The following is a 16,235-nucleotide window of genomic DNA, read 5'->3' on the forward strand; positions in this document are numbered from 1 at the left end:
TAGACCGATTGTCAATCTCGAGAGATTATCGCATCGGACTTCTGATAGGGAGGTTTCAAAATAAAGGTCGCTCTGGGGAATACGGCGCAAAATTTGAATTGTACATCGGTATTGTTATTGGTTTACTACAATATTACCAATAGGCCTACCATTTTTTAGTAGACTGTTTTAAATGAGTGCTTTTGGAAATGGGATAAATAACTTAATTAAATTTCGTGAGGTCTACAGCAATTTAGAAGACACAAAACACTACAGTGAATTTAATAATAATATTAGAAGAATATTCCAGTCAGATATTAATCTATGATAGGTTGTCGCCAGACTGTTCCTACGCTTGTCTTTTTACTGATAATTTAACTGTGATATGCCTGTTTTCCAAAAGCATTTTAGCATAGTACTTAGCCAACACTTACAAATTAATCTTGAAACCATCTATAAAAAAAAAACAACACACATTTTTAAATGTCACATAAATCTAGTGGACCTGTCCAGGGTGTACCCCGCCTTTCACCTGATGTCAGCTGGGATTGACTCCAGCCCCCCCGCGACCCTGTAGGCCTACTCAGGATAAGCGGTTGACGATGGATGGATAAATCTAGTGATGGATGTTTGTTAATAGGCTAGGTATCAACTTGAAAACAAATGAGCAGAATATGAGTAATCCTGTAGAAAGTTTGATAGAAATCTGCCTATCAACACCAGTGTTTAAATACTGAGTAGTTCTGCTAATGCTATTGCTATTGAATGAGCTTTGTTTTATGGAAGCTGATTTTTGTGGCTGAAATAGAGATTGAAAAAGAACGAACAAAACCTTATTTTACATTTAACTCTGCTAAACCATGACATAAAAACTTAACTCAACCATAAAGCTGATATAACCTACCCTGCGTTGCTCTTATTATGAAATGCACACTACCTCGTTTCCGGCTGCATACTAGTGGACTGTTGATAGCTTGACTCTTGTTGAAGCCAGTGAAAACGGATATGGTTTGTATCTACGACACGGCGTCGTCAGAGGGGCGGGGTCGCACGACCCGTGTTTAAGGACACTGGGGAGGACTGGGGCTGTGAACCCGCTGACCCCAGCGGGCTCCCGGGCTGCTTCAGAGCAGATCTCCGCTGGAACCGCTTCACCTCCTTAAACAGAGGAGCAGACGCCCTCCACAGCGGGTTTACTACACCTTAACAGCCACCGTAAAACTCCTCTTAACCTCTGTAAACTCACCGTGGATCCCGGTGCTCAGCGTTTTACTTTCAGATGAATAAAAGTGAACATACCCTTATAAGATATTAGAAACACCACAAACTACAGCTGACAAAATGATCAAACAGTTGAATCGACACCTCTCTAAAACAGTTTCAACAAAAATGTAATATAACATTATGGAGGATGTTTTTTTAATTTTTTTTTTATTGCTGGGCTGCTGTAAACTGACAAATTAGCAAATGAGTTTAAGTTTAAGAATGAGAAAGGCAGAATTCTAATATATATTTGTTAATAATAATAATAATAATAATAGGCCTATATAGGGTACATTTATTAGAGCACACGCAATATCAGCTCATCAGCCTAAAAATCCCATCTGCCAGGCTCTACTTTACAGTATGGCCTGTATTTAAATGAAGAGATTGAAATATGCATCAACAACCTTGCAGTGGCTCCCTTGTGATGAAAAGAAACAACCTTCTACAGCACCGCAAGTGTTATTTAGGCCAGCTCATATACATCTGCTTGCATAAAGATTGTTAATGCTTTTGGAGAAAAGTAGGTTGTCATGGGACATCCACATTTTATGAATATTACAGAGGATAAGCTGTGGGGTGTTTGTGTTTATCTGTGTCTGTCAGTTAAATCCTATATGTGTGTGCCTGTAGGCTGTGTGTGTGTGTGTGTGTGTGTGTGTGTGCGCACGGCCTTAAATAATGTGTATTAATTCAGCTTCATCTGTTTAAACAGAGATGTAGGCCACTGCTTGAATATATAATACTTAAAGCACAATACCGCCATTTTTGGTGTGTGGGCTCTCAAGGAAGAGCTGAAACAAATCACTCTGTTGATCAGTCACAAATACAACTGCTGCTTTTTCAATATCAAGATTGTATGAGCTGTTTACTCATTAATCAGCATCCATTATGACACTGCAGTGCTGCACCACCGCTCATTGATCTACAACTGTGAATTATTGATGATTGTTTGTGCTTTTAGGTAGTAAAGAAATAAGATTTATTTTATATAACATAACCTTAATTCAGCACAACAATTTGTGCTGACCCTGCAGAAACATTACTGCTACATTTTCCCCAACAGTAAATATAAATAATCGCAGGCATGATTCAACATGTTATTGATTTTTTGTTTATGAACTTTAATAAAGCATTGCTGCCTGTGGGTTCACACTGATGTCGGTGGAAGATTAAAGTTGAGGTCATGTGTTTAGCCAACATTTAAGTTAAGTTATTAAGTTCTTTAATGGAATAATGTTTGAAATATGAACTCATCTGAGAAAAAGGGATTCTCAGTGACCTATTGAAATAAGAAATATGTAGAGAAATAAAGAAATAAAGAGAAATAAAGTCGACAATGTGGAGTGTAAACTAATAAAAACTGAGTTTGCTCTGATGGAATGAAGATGATTTTGATTAAAGTCATAACCAGGCGCATAAAAATAAACTAAAGATGGCCTAAAATGTCTTTTTCGTTCAAAGACGGGAGGTCTGCTCAGCAGCCTTTCGCTTACAGTCTATGAACTGCATGGGGTATATTTCCAGGTAAACCAATATGCTGATAAAACTGTCCAGAACCAACTGTTACAGATATACTGTATGGACACTCATATTTACAGCTCATTCAGCACCACACACAGAACTCAGAAGTCAAGCAAAGTAAATTTGGTGCTTTTTTCTTCAAACACATTCTTTTAATAAAAATGAATAAGATTGTCGGTTTCGGAAAGTTACAGAAATGGTTAGACACAACCCTGTTCCAAAGTTGGAAAGGTTTTGGTTAAGCAATGTTTTCTTTCCTAGGAATGGAGAAGGCATGATCCACCTAACTGTGCTTACCCTGATATTCTTACCCTAACCCTAACCAATCTCACTCCTCTTGCCCAAACCTAACCATCCCAACCAATTAAGGCAACAGTGGGCCTACTGGCTAATCAGACAATAGGTGCGTTTGAGATGACGGCGGCTGACCTTTGCCGACTTGACTTGATGGTTTTGTCTAACGTGAGCAGGTGACTGTGGGGGCGGGTTATAAAAACTACCTGCAGCAGCTTTCTGTGAGCTGAGATCAATCACTGATGTGGTGGAATTTGCAAAGAAAAATACTGCGAGACCAGGCAATAGTGTGGTTCCAACTTGGTGCGGTCGGGGAAAAGCAACTGCGGCCACCGGACTCGGCGCCTGCAGCCGCCTTGCACCTGCGAGGTTTTAATGTCATGTGACACGGTGACGTTTTGCAGCGAGCGAAAGCTTGTTTTAAGTCCAGCATGCATCATGTTAAGACAGCTCTGCGCAGCGCCACATTAAGTCATACGCACCTAATAACTTCACCAGGCTGCAGTTGGCACCAGTGTCAAAATGGCAGAAGCTGTTACCTTCTTTGCCTATAGATGGTGCACATAAGCATGTCTACCTCTGTAGGATTGAATTGTTGCTGTTACTTTACTTTGCCTGTAGGTGTTGCAGGTTGGACTGGAAATGGTCCATAACTGCAGCTTTGCAAGTGGATAACATTGCCTGGGCCTGGTTTCAGGTGCTTCACATCAATGGAACTGCGTGTCCTTGTCAAATAAAAGTCTACAGTATAAACCTGCAATGGAATTCTAATTGCAATTTTGCAATAAGAACAGTGTCATTGCACTTCTTCATTAAATGTACCAGTTTCAGTGAAATCCTTGATATATGGAGTAAATTCTGTTATAAGCATTTTTGACCTTGATAGAATTCTTAACGAAACACAGAATCCTTGTTTTGGTTTGTCATGAAAACAGTAAATTGATTAATATTGGCTCAAATGATCAGCTGAAGTCCAGCAGCACCGGTATCAGTTTCAGCCTTTAAAAGTAAATCATCTTATTTGTAAACAGGCAAATGCACCTTACCTTTTAGTCTTTCGCTTTGAATTTGAGGGAATATCTTCCTATAGTTCACTCATGAATTTGACAGAGAAGTATTTGAATGGTCAAACATTCAATTGACCCTCGTGCAGATGCATATTTTGCCGAAGGCCCTTCCTGCAAAATGCCTGCACCTGATAGAAGAATGAAATGAGTACGTGGGAATCATGGGTCCGTGCCTTCCTGTGTCATTGTGAGAATTTTGTGTGAGGGACTCAACCTTGTCCTTGATTACCAGGGTAACTTGAACAAAATGCCTCAGTCCTTCATCAGGGGCCCCTCCCTCTCACAGGCAGTGCAACAACATCGGCAGAGATGCAACAGGAAGGTCGACATGCATCAGCTTTATTTTTCTCTTATGCACAAACACACACACACAGGACTCTTCGGTGGCAATTAACCTCAAAGAAGCCACATTTTTGGAATTAAGTGAGGTGTGTGCGTGTTTGTGCCCATGTGTATTTGTTATTGTATGGTTCTGAGATAGGATTAAGTTTATATAAAGGTTATGTTTAGTTATTTGTGACGCACGGAGTCATGCAGAGAATTTAGATCCTCTCTAAAGGCTTTGCAGTCAGTTGTAGTGTTTCCATCGAAACCGCAGCATTTGGGTGTGTACGGTGTTTATCCCTGTGTGTTCATCAATCAATCAAAAAATACATTCCAGCTTGCTCACGAAGAATGTTAATGTCAACAGAGAAGAAAGGTTTTATGAGACATATTTTTTTATTGGGTGTTTCACATACAATGCCACTCACATAGAAGCATTTACATCACACTAATACAGGGTCACATATAGGATCTCATCTCCACCAACAATCAGGTCTGTGAATTAGTCGATTTTTGTAACCATGGTGACTCTTCACTCACACAAAAAAAAATCTATCTCTATCTCCATCTATGTTGCCAGGAATATTTAACAGATAAACAGCAGCCATTATTAAAAGAACTCAACAAATTTGTAAGAAAAGGAAACCTAAGAATTGAACATTTTTAAGGTCAGTCCACACCAGCATGTTTGAAGAGGTTTATGGAAACTGTGGAGGGGTAACTACTTTAGTTTAGTTAGTTTGGCCGGATCTATTTGTTGTCAGATGATTCACCGACACTGAAAATGTGACTCCGTCCTTCTTGCAAGCTAACTGTAGCACGCTTCATTATGAGTGGGATTGGGAATGTCATCCAAACCAACTACGGAAACAAAATCCAAAACACAGGGGTTTATGGGTACATCGGATAGTCAGCAGTCAATGGTTGGAACGCCTGAAGTGAGAGCAAACCACAGTCTGGACCCATGCTCACATTCAGCTTTTTCTTCATGCGCTTTCAACTGGTATGAACAACAGAGACCTTAACACAACACGGAGCTTAAGTTAAGGTGTGAGATTTGTTTTGAGTCTCTGCCAGCACTTGGCAGGTTGAAATGTGACCAAAAACTCAGTCCAATAACTGAACTATTTGTGTATCCACGTGACTTTGGTTTACAAACTCTGGTCCACTTGAAATAGCACAAAGTGAATCTAAATACTAGTATTCTGGCACGGAAAGCCTTCCTTTGTTGTGTGTGATCAGGTGTGATCACACTCTATTTGATGTGGGTCCCCACTGGTGCAAGTTAATGTGTATCCACATTTAGATGCGCGCCACCACCACAACTACTGAAGAGGGCTGGAGGAAAAGATACAACGTAATTTGGTCTTTCTAAAAAGTAGCTGTATATTGATTTTGATTCTTTTTGGCTGAAGCAAAGTGGTTTTAGAGAGGAGGGCGGGGAGGAGAAGTGTTAAGGAAGGAGGGAGGGAGGGGTTCTCAGGGTAGATGTAGTTGTGGTAATGGCTGGCAGCTCAAACTCTTAAAGCATCAGGAGGAGGTGGTGTCATCCCGGCATCTTATTCAAAACAAATGTTAAAATAAAACTTGAAATAAGCAACCTTGGTATCTTAATATTTCAGAAACAATATATATGCTGTTATGCCGATGTACCAAAGAACAAACACAGACATAAACTACATTTCTGACCCTTTATGTTCTGCTATGAAGCACTTCATCATACTGTTTCTCTGCCTGTTGACTGATCTGAGCTAGCTAGTACTGAGAATGGCGTATCAGCGCTAATGTTTGACTGGCCATCGGCGGTTGACCTGCTGCAGCTGACTATTCTGCACTGACAGAGGAGACCACAGTCAACAGAAATAACTTTGACCTCTTGACCTCTGGTGACCTACTTTTCCAACTCGCTCCACTCACACGCATGTGTACAAATTCCCCACACACACTCTGTAGCATACAGGTTAGTATAGTTAGTAGAGTACAGTTAGCACATACCGTACATGTTCACAACAATTAATTACAATGATTAGTCTTGTCCCCCCCCCCCTGTACGCAGGATAAGCGGTTGACGATGGATAGTTGGATGGATGGATTAGTCGTGTTCTTATGAACATTGAACATTAACAGTATTTTAAAGATTTTCATTATTTCCTGCAACTTTATTTCTACAGTAAATCCTTACTTTCTAACAGCAGAAAATTCATTATGCAGCTGGATAAATTACAAACTAGGGGTGATTGTGATCTGATATACTGTTTGCTTTTCAGTAAATATCCATCAACAGCCAGTCAGAAGCATCCATCCCTCATGTGATGGTAGTTTCTAAAACATTACAGCTGTCTGGACAACATGCAACAGAATAACACTTTGTTTTGTTAAATTTACTTCTTTCATTGCTTTGTTTTGGGGCATATAAATATGCATTATATCCATTTAAAAGCAACTATTTTTTCTGCTACTGAAAAGATATGAGGGGTCACTCTGCCTTAATGAGATCCTAACCAAAGAAGAATTAATTAGCTTTAAGTTTAAATTAGGAATTGGTCGAAGTGCCCCTTCAAAGGCTGATTCTCAGGGAAAATACTTACAATTATTTTTTTTTTCTGGGGAATTAAATTAGTTAGATAGTACATATCGCCAGATCTATCCGCAGCTACCAGCAGCTTCAATCCAAAAACATGTCTCTACAGTACGAGCTACAGTACATCTGTACACAAGCAGGCGGGAATGGGCAGGGTTTCATCAAAAGGGGTCGAGTGGAGCGGGACTGAATTGAGCGATGTGATCACCATGGCAACGAGGACCTCCGCGGTGTAGAGCATGAGGGGAATGTGGGAGGGAGTTTCATGGTGAAGTGGTCTAAAGTGGAGGGAATCGCTCTTCACTTTTATGGTTTAGGGAGATTCTGATGGCTGTGGACCAAGCACTCACAGTAATGAACTCTTCACACACACTCACACACACACCATTACATCACAGATAATAACAGTTATATAACAAGACCGTGTGGACACTGAGGTAATTACAACGCGCTTACATCAGCACCCGCAGGCTAAATAAATACACTTAGAAATTCATGTTCCCTGATGGCAGCTTCACAAAACCAAAAAAAGTAAACAAACACAAAATAAACTAAAGTATCTAAGGATTGCACATCTCAGAGATGGAAGATTAACAGATGATGTAATGGTTTCACTGGAAATCATTCTCATCAGTAACAGACACAAGAAACACTCAATGCTTTCCTTATTTTTGATTTGTTCACGAATCTTGCTCTTAACTAAGTCACAGCTTGCGTGCATTGTATTGGGATAACAAGAAGAGTTTAAGTGTATCATCCTTGTATTGAATCCCACAACATGTGTCTATATAAACTCTAAATCTTAAATTCCAGGTAGTGTGCATAATTGTAAATATTTCCAAAGGCTGCAAAGAAAACTGATGCTGACTTTTCAGTAGATGTCTCATCAATTCTGCAGATTCTAGGAATGTTTAATGGTTAAGAGTTACGTTGAAATTAAGTCCAGATAGGAATGATGAGATGCAAGCCGTCACACAACCCTGGAACAGAGAGAAAAACAGAGTGATTTCAGCACAAACCGAAATATATTACATTTCTTTACTTGCAATCAGTAGTATTGAATGTGAGGGTCAAAGCATGATGTGAAATAGCTCAATAATTTAAAGTACTGCTCGGTCCGAAGTGGCTCAGAGCAAACGTGTCTTTGAAAAATCATGATGAAATGTCTTGTTCCTTTTTTTTGGCATTTCACCCAGCTCATTTTCTTTTCATAGAGTTGATAAATATTCACAGATGAATGCCACTCCTGTCACTGTAGGCAGTTAAGTGGCACGGGCTTTTCTTGCCACTGCCTTCTGAGAGAGAAGAACCGAGTGGTTTAAAATTTGCAAACATGCAAGTATAGTACACAGCCTGAAGGATCAAAAACGGCTGGTACAAAGAAGCCAGCAGAAAAGAAGATATACAAAAGTATAATGTTTCGCATCTTCTTTCAGATCACTGGATCTCTTCTCACAATTTACTCTACTTTTGGTCATTTCTTGTTGCCTTTTGAATTCTTGTTGACACACATTTATCATACACATGGTGAAATGTGCCAAAAGGTCTACATGACAGATTCGTACGTGGTATTCCTAGCAATATGTGTTTCTTAATTCATCACAATTTATTGTATTTGACTGGTTTTGAATAAATTATATTGCATTCAAATTTCTAGCGTAGGTGATTTGTAAGGAAATGGGGTTTATCTTTGTTAAGTATAATTTCGCAACGGTTTCTTGACTTGTAAGAGCCATAATGAGAAAAAGCAGTATGAAGATATATATTGTGCCAATGGGTTTTTAAAATGTTCACAGTGAACTTGTGAGTTGGAATCAAACTCTTTTTTCGCTTTTACACAGACTTAAACTCAGTCGTGGTCATTTTTACAAAGAACTGGGTTGTTAGCTTTTATTTTGGAAAGCCATGTTCTATGTGTGGATGCAGGTAATGATCTTGGATACTGCAGTGACTGTTGAGCTATTAGTGTACTTTATGATAGTACTTACAGTACTGTAATCAATCTTTATATGTTTGAAAGTTTACCAGATGTTTTGGTTTTCATTTGCTATCTGTAGTAGTTTATAATGGTTCTAGACAAATAGTGATAATGGCTGGACATGGCATTCAGGTAAAACCTCCAGTGAGTTTAGATTTGGATCTATAGGTTGTAGCTTTAAGTGTTCTTCTGACAGACTCACCATGTTTACTCCCAGAAGTAGCGCAGATACCATATAGTTTCATTCTTCAGCTGAGGGCCGAACAGAGGGTTGGTCTGGGCCAAAATGGCTATCAACCAGCTGAGAGAGAGAAAAAGAGGCAGGGAGGTATTATCAAAACACACAGGCACAATCTAGAACTGATCTCTGCATTTACAGGCTGGGTCTTGTTGCTGTACTTCTGGGCAATATACCAATAGATCATATTACTGTAATCACCACCATTACTGTAAAGATACCAAGCAAGAGCAAACCACAGGAATAGGCTTTGCAACAAGTTTAAAGAGGCAAAGGACACAAGAGACTCTACCAACTTTCAAACAAATGCAACTTTAACCAACTCCTCAAGCTCTTATTTAGATGTCTAACTGTAAGAATAATACAGTGAACATTATTTTATCCACCTATGAATCCACCATGATTTTCTATTGCCTTTCAAAGCTACTAATGTGTTCACCCTGCAGGCTGACCTGGTTACCACCACTGTGAATTCACACACAATGAGACATCATGCAGATGGTTTAAATGCAGCAGCTTTGCAGCCTTGAGAAGCTGTTTTAAGGTCTGTAGTTATTTGGCCCCGCTGAACTCAGTTGTTAAGCAGCTTCCAGCACTAACGTCTGCAGTCTCCACAATAATGGTGGTAAAGTGAATACAATGCTCCTACAACGTTTCTGTATTTGAATTAGCAAAAATTAAAAAATGGCTGTAAGCTTCTTCACTGTTTACCGGACTTTATGTCAGGCAGGCTGTTGGCCACCTGTTACAGAGCTCAGCTAGGGTGAATCTACATAAGGACCCTTTGATCACCTGTGCCATGTGCTTGTCAGGCAAAGAGTACTTGAGTCTGTCTGTGCCATTAGCCATGATAAATTATATTTTGTGTTGAGTTGTTTGTGCTGCAAAGTACATTCACCTGTTTTTTACATTATTCACTCAAGTTTAGCACAACTAGTTTTTGTAGTTTGATTTAAGCTAGTAGCTGGCAGCAACTGACAAGGCTAGCTTGATGTGATTATGTTACTTGGCATCTTCAATGCTGGTTTATGGTAGGGTATTTTTGTTGCCTGTTGCAGTTGAGCTAACAGGCTAAATGCTAATGCTACATAGGCTACTAATGGACGACGGCTACACTGTGGGTTTTTGACCTTATGAATTTAATTACAGGTGTGTTTTTTGTTTTGTAATCATTTTGTTATATTTCAACTTCACGGCTCTGTGACTTTTTGTAAACATTTGGTTTTTTGTAGAAACACAAACTCTCGAACAGACAACTTTCTGGGATTAATAAAGTTTGAGTGGTAGATAAGGTTAGTTTATTTGCAGTAAATATCACATTTAAAATGTTTTGTTCTTATTAGACAATATGAAGAAACACTACAACAAAGTATTAAAAATGTGTGTGTGTGTGTGTGTATATATATATATATAAAAATAAATGACATCTTACTTGTACTATAATTTATTAGTAAAACATTTTGATCGTATAAAACTGACACAGCTAGAACAAGAAGAGCCGATACACAGGACTTAAACAATACAGAGCTAAGAAGTAGCAGTTGAAGGTATTTAATTAGGTATGCTACAGAACATAAAAACATGGTCTTGAAGATATAGACATAAGTGATCCATATTATCCATTTCTCAACTATCAGTTCTGCATTTTTTAATGATCCCTAAAATTACATATATTCTGTACAATAAATCAATCTGTTCTTCAACATAATTTTCCCTCCAACTCATCCAGGTATGACATTTTCTGAATCTAATCTACTATCTGTGGTTTGTTTGTTTGGTGAAGCGATAGTCACCCCCTGAAGGAGCTGCGGTTCCCTCTAGTGGTGGAATTATAATCCTGCGTGCACATGCTACTTTTCCTAGCCCTCCATTTCTTTATCACTTCATCTGCACGATCATGGCCCCAAAAACGTCACTAACGCAGATCTTTTTCAGTTTCAAACTGCCAAATATTAAAGGTGACAGACCTCAGTGTTATGACAAGCTCAGTGTTTAAGAGTGAAAATACCTTTGTATCTTCTGGTTCTCCGTAAATCTATTTATTTATCTTGGCCTCTACTGTCCTGAGCTGTCACTTTCTCTTGCAGGTTGTTTTGGTACAGTAGTAGCATTAAAGCTGCCGATACTCATCTCTTGTTCTATGCTGATAGCATGGCCTAGAGCTTGTATGACTGTGGTGGTCTCAGTAAGCCTCTGAATAATGTCTTGTTTCAGTTCACTGGTTAAAGTCATGTCTTCTGTAAGATCCATTTGGTAGCAGTTTCCAAGGTCTCCGTTTCACGTTGCGTAGGTTATGAAATGCTAATTTCTCTGCTTTCTTAAAGCCTTGTTGTTCTTCCCTTATTTCTATCATGCACAGTTACAGGCATATGATTGTAAAATATTCAAGTGAGGGACACTTTTTCTTTTTTAATTGACTGAAGTAGTTTGTAACTATTGTACGCTTCCCATGATACACCAGCAGCCTCAACAGAAGCCATTTAATTTGAAAGCACTAGCAATACCAAACTGCTTTTACTTTAATACTACACTTTACTGCAGATTCATAAAGGTTAGCGGAAACATTTTAATGTTTTACTGTTTTATTATGCACGTGTAATCTGAGCACCAGGTCAATACATCAGTCACATCAACATGCAAAATGACAGCAGCTTCAAAGCAAAGAAGAGTTTATGCTTACAATAAGTAACAGCAGACCGCTGTGAGGATGAGACTGGTGACAATCACACTGTCAAAGAAAACAGAGGGAGTTACATTAATGCAGCTCTGTCCACTCACTATAAACACAGGGACTGGGAGTTTGTCCAATATTAATGTTAATGTCCATGTAACAATAACATTGATGATATTTAAGCAATAAGTGCTCAGTTATTAGGACTAAATGGATAAAGTAGATCAACACGAAACAGATTTTTGTTCTAAAACATTTAGGTCAGTAGGATGTAAACAGCTACTTTACCTTGTCGATTGTGAACACTTTAATAAATAGTGCTGTGATAATTATTGTTGTATTAGTTTAGTCTCTATCCCACACCTAATTTAAAGTAGCAATGCACCAAATATTATAAGACAATAATCGGGTTGGGTGATGTGATAAATACTGTGTGAGACAGTATAAATTTGCTGCCTTTATACTGAGAATGGTCTCTCTTTAATATCTCCGGTTGTATTGTGCTGTTGCAATGTTAAAGAAATATCACGGTTTAAACTGTTGCGTGAATGAGGTACCTTGATTTCTCAGGTATTTTCTGTAAATAGTTTCTGGATCTTTAAATACCTATCAATGTCCCAATATAAAATTGTGCGTATACTGTGAGATATTCTATACACATTTCCCACAACTATCTTTAGTAAAGGCTTTTTCCCCCCTGATAAAATACTAAACTAATTCACTTTTATTTGCAGTCTGATTGCACGGAATGTGAACCACTGTAACTTAACGGCTTCAGCATGCCGTTTCCCAGAACAAGACTTGTTTTAACATTAAAACCTAACACTAACATCTAATAGCCTATCTTCAAATAATTCACCCAAATGAGCTTTGCATGCTTATCTGTTATTGAATTGACCCTTTAACCTTATTGTCGTGTAGTGATGGATGGATGGTAGAAATGGATTTTGGGATGGACGCAAGATGACGCGCAGGGCCTCATCACATCAACAGGAGCACGCTCATGTAGGCTATTTGTGCAGATGCGATGCAGCTGAGCACGGAGTACATATTGACTTTGAATGATAAAAAAAAGCCTTATAGCTGAATATGAATGTTATTGTATAAAATTTAAAAGAAACGCTACATAATCGCCGTAAATTGCAGCCAATTAACGGCAGCTCGATTAGTACCTACCCCCGGTTGGGTCCTTTGGGCACTAAAAATGGAGCCACGACCCCCACAAGCGCCCATAGCGTGGTGAAGCAGATCATCGGCAGGGCGAGAGAGTGAGACACCATGGCTTCAGTCCGCAGAAAAGCGCAGATATGGAAGAATTAATCCCGATTTGTCCCCTTAGAAATAAGGCGCATCAATGGCTGCTGAGCCAGCCCGTAGCTTCCGCAATGTCCTCGCCCAATTAAGCCAACTCGACATATGATTGGTCCAGATTCAGGAGACAGCGATTTCTGATTGGTTCAGCCGACTGTCTATCCGTATTACAGTGAGAGGGATTGGACGGATGCTTGTGCCAGCCAGCAGATTGCAGGAAAATGTCTTTTTTTTTTTTTTTAATCTCCATCTTCATCCCAATAATGTTGATCCATTAGCCTGTCTGTGATTTTATTTCCTGAGCAGACACAGAAATCAATACAATAAAACTACTGAAATCCTGTTGACTTTCAGCAGTAAATACATTGACCCATGTTCTGAAATCTACAAACAACTCAAACTTGTTGTGAATTTTGTCATGATTGTATGTAGCATTTTAATATATTGTTTTCTGTATGGCTGCTACCTTGGCCAGGCCTCTCTTGTAAAAGAGATTTTTGATCTCAATGAGACTTCCTGGTAAATAAAAGGTAAAATAGAATAAATAGTTTTTGAGGAATTCATGGAAGCCTTTGTCAGGATCTACTGAGAATCCTGCCTTGATATATTTTATATGCTGTTGATGTCACTCCCACCTGCATCTGACAGCAACTATTCTGCATTTCTATACTCAGAGCACATGATAGCACAATGACAACTGCAAAACAGACTACTATACCTCCACTGGAGCATTTAGTACAGTGAAGTTAATAGAGCATTTGCTGCATTTAAAAACAGACAATAAAGAGATCTATGGCATTAAAATGGTTTCACTTGTGGCAAAAATTAAGTCTTATAAGATTCACTATATTTGAAATCTGACATGTGCTGAAAACCAGGAGTGCATAATTTGCAACTTAATATTACACAGGTGGCACAAGCCAACTCTTAGCCCTTGACAAAAAGGAGGTGAGACACAACAGGTTTGCAAGCCAATGGTATGATTTATTATAAAAGTAAAAGAAATCAAATTATCACCAATAATATGTGGTGTGGCAAAGTATGACTATCAGTTGTGTCAGCAGTGAATGGATGAGTTAGATGTGTATGTGTGTGTTGTCAGGATTAACCAAAGAAGAAACACAAGACAAACCCGGTAGGACGTCGGCCTAGAAGGAGAGAGACAAAAGACTGATCAGTCCTGGCTAAATAAGCTCTGAAGGTAGAGCTGCACAGGTGATTGCCCAGCCCAATTGCCCTCCCTGCCTGCAGCCTCCTGCAGGAGAAGGAAGTAGTAAGGGGAAGGATCCGTAACACAGGTTTAGTTAATTTTACATCTAAAACTACACTGAACACAGATGCATTCACCATATAGCTGTTGATTTTCCAGTGCACCAGTTGTTTAACTTGCACTAAACTAGATTATGCTGTTGTCTGGAAAGAACAAGATGTGCAGGTACCAGGTTTGCATACTCCATCATCCCCACACATACACAACACCTCCTGATATAGTCTGGGTGTAATGATGTGAAAGTATGTAAATTTATTTGGAGTCTTGTGTTCTCTGGGGTTGTTACATATTTATAGGATAAAAAGAAAAACGGGGCCACACAAATAAAACAAAACTGCAACACTTTATCAAAATATAGCCTAATAGGAATATTCGAATGTGAATAACATCACTTGTGAAGGTGGCCTCTATGTGGAACCTCCTCACTTTACAGTGACAGGGGGTACAGTATTACCACCCAGTGGACAAAAGTGCAGTCTGTTCCTAATTCCCGGTGCAGTTTCCTGCAATTCATGTTGGTCTTACTAAACCCATACATATTCATTCCAGATCAGAGACCACTGCTCTCCAGTAAGTAGTTAAGTAGGTCATCTTGCCAGGAAATACCAGATGGCTTACAGGCTGCTGTTCTCAGGATATTTCTCCGTTCTTGGCTAGACTGGTAGATTTGTCCCTTATGAGAAAATGGAGACAAAGTTCTTAAACAGTTATGTCGAGTTTAAGCAGTTTGGATTTCTATTTGTTGTTGTGTGCTTGCTTGTTGACACATTAGCATGTTTGCATTTGGCTGTAATGGGAATTCCAAACATATTGCATGTAACCCTGGAATCAGGGAGACTCATGTGTGATGTGGCACTTCAACTGTGTAAATGTAACAGTCAAAACATCTCTGTTTTCTGTGTTATCCAGACTTCAGGGACAACATGTCTCTGTGGGATGATATGATATATGATGATATGATAAAGCTGGATAAATAATAAGCTCACTCAGCTCTCCTCACTCATTCGAGCATATGTACGTGGCGTATGAGTCCTTCTGCAGAGGATTTGAATAAAATTCACAGAAAGTGAAAGTGTTTGCCTGAGCTATTTATTTGAAAACTCAAATCCTGCCTCCGCACTGACTAATTATTCCAATTAAGTGTGCATCTAAACACTGTATTCATTTTCCCTATTATTAATGCAAATTTATACCAAATTACGTTCTATTCAATTTTACTTATAAAGCCATAACAGAAGTTATCTCATTGTACTTTTCATTTAGAGCTGGTCTAGACCTTACTCTTTGTAATAGAAGAGCAAACACTTGGCCACATTACTTGAGGTTTCTACCTTTTAACAGATTGAAAACTTGAGTAGAACCTAAACTCAGGCAGCATCCATCTGCCTCGACCAGGAGGAAAGAGGAGACACAGTAGCCTAACACGTGGAGATGTAAAATAATGGTAATGGTAGTGGCAATAATACAAATATCATTAAATAAATAATAACAAAGAATAATGAGAGTAATAAACATAATTGCAGCAGCGGGTTTCGAGCAGGAACATGGGGCCAGTAGGTGGGCTGCAACCACTGATCCTGCAGGCTCTATAGCTCTGGAGGCAGAAACACCTGCAGACATGAGGAGAGTCCAGAAAGCACAAAACTACAGGAGAAAAAGAAGTCGAATTTGTTACATACTTTAATTAGAAAAGAATTTATACAGAGGGAGAGGAGGAGCTAAATGCATCATGGGA

At 39.0% G+C, this 16,235-nt stretch overlaps 1 protein-coding gene across 1 annotated transcript; it reads right to left on the bottom strand.

Annotated features, from left to right (window-relative positions):
• Positions 1-4,828: 4,828 nt before the first annotated feature.
• atpv0e2 (ATPase H+ transporting V0 subunit e2) lies at positions 4,829-13,274 on the bottom strand. Its single transcript, XM_046048222.1, has 4 exons — positions 13,096-13,274; positions 11,929-11,976; positions 9,213-9,311; positions 4,829-8,012 (listed from the first exon to the last, which is right to left on the bottom strand). Exons 1-3 carry the CDS (start codon positions 13,197-13,199, stop codon positions 9,218-9,220), a joined length of 246 nt encoding a protein of 81 aa, XP_045904178.1. The 5' UTR covers positions 13,200-13,274; the 3' UTR covers positions 4,829-8,012; positions 9,213-9,217.
• Positions 13,275-16,235: the final 2,961 nt, after the last annotated feature.

This window comes from Micropterus dolomieu, linkage group LG01, assembly GCF_021292245.1.
Source record: "Micropterus dolomieu isolate WLL.071019.BEF.003 ecotype Adirondacks linkage group LG01, ASM2129224v1, whole genome shotgun sequence".
Taxonomy (NCBI): Eukaryota; Metazoa; Chordata; class Actinopteri; order Centrarchiformes; family Centrarchidae; genus Micropterus; species Micropterus dolomieu.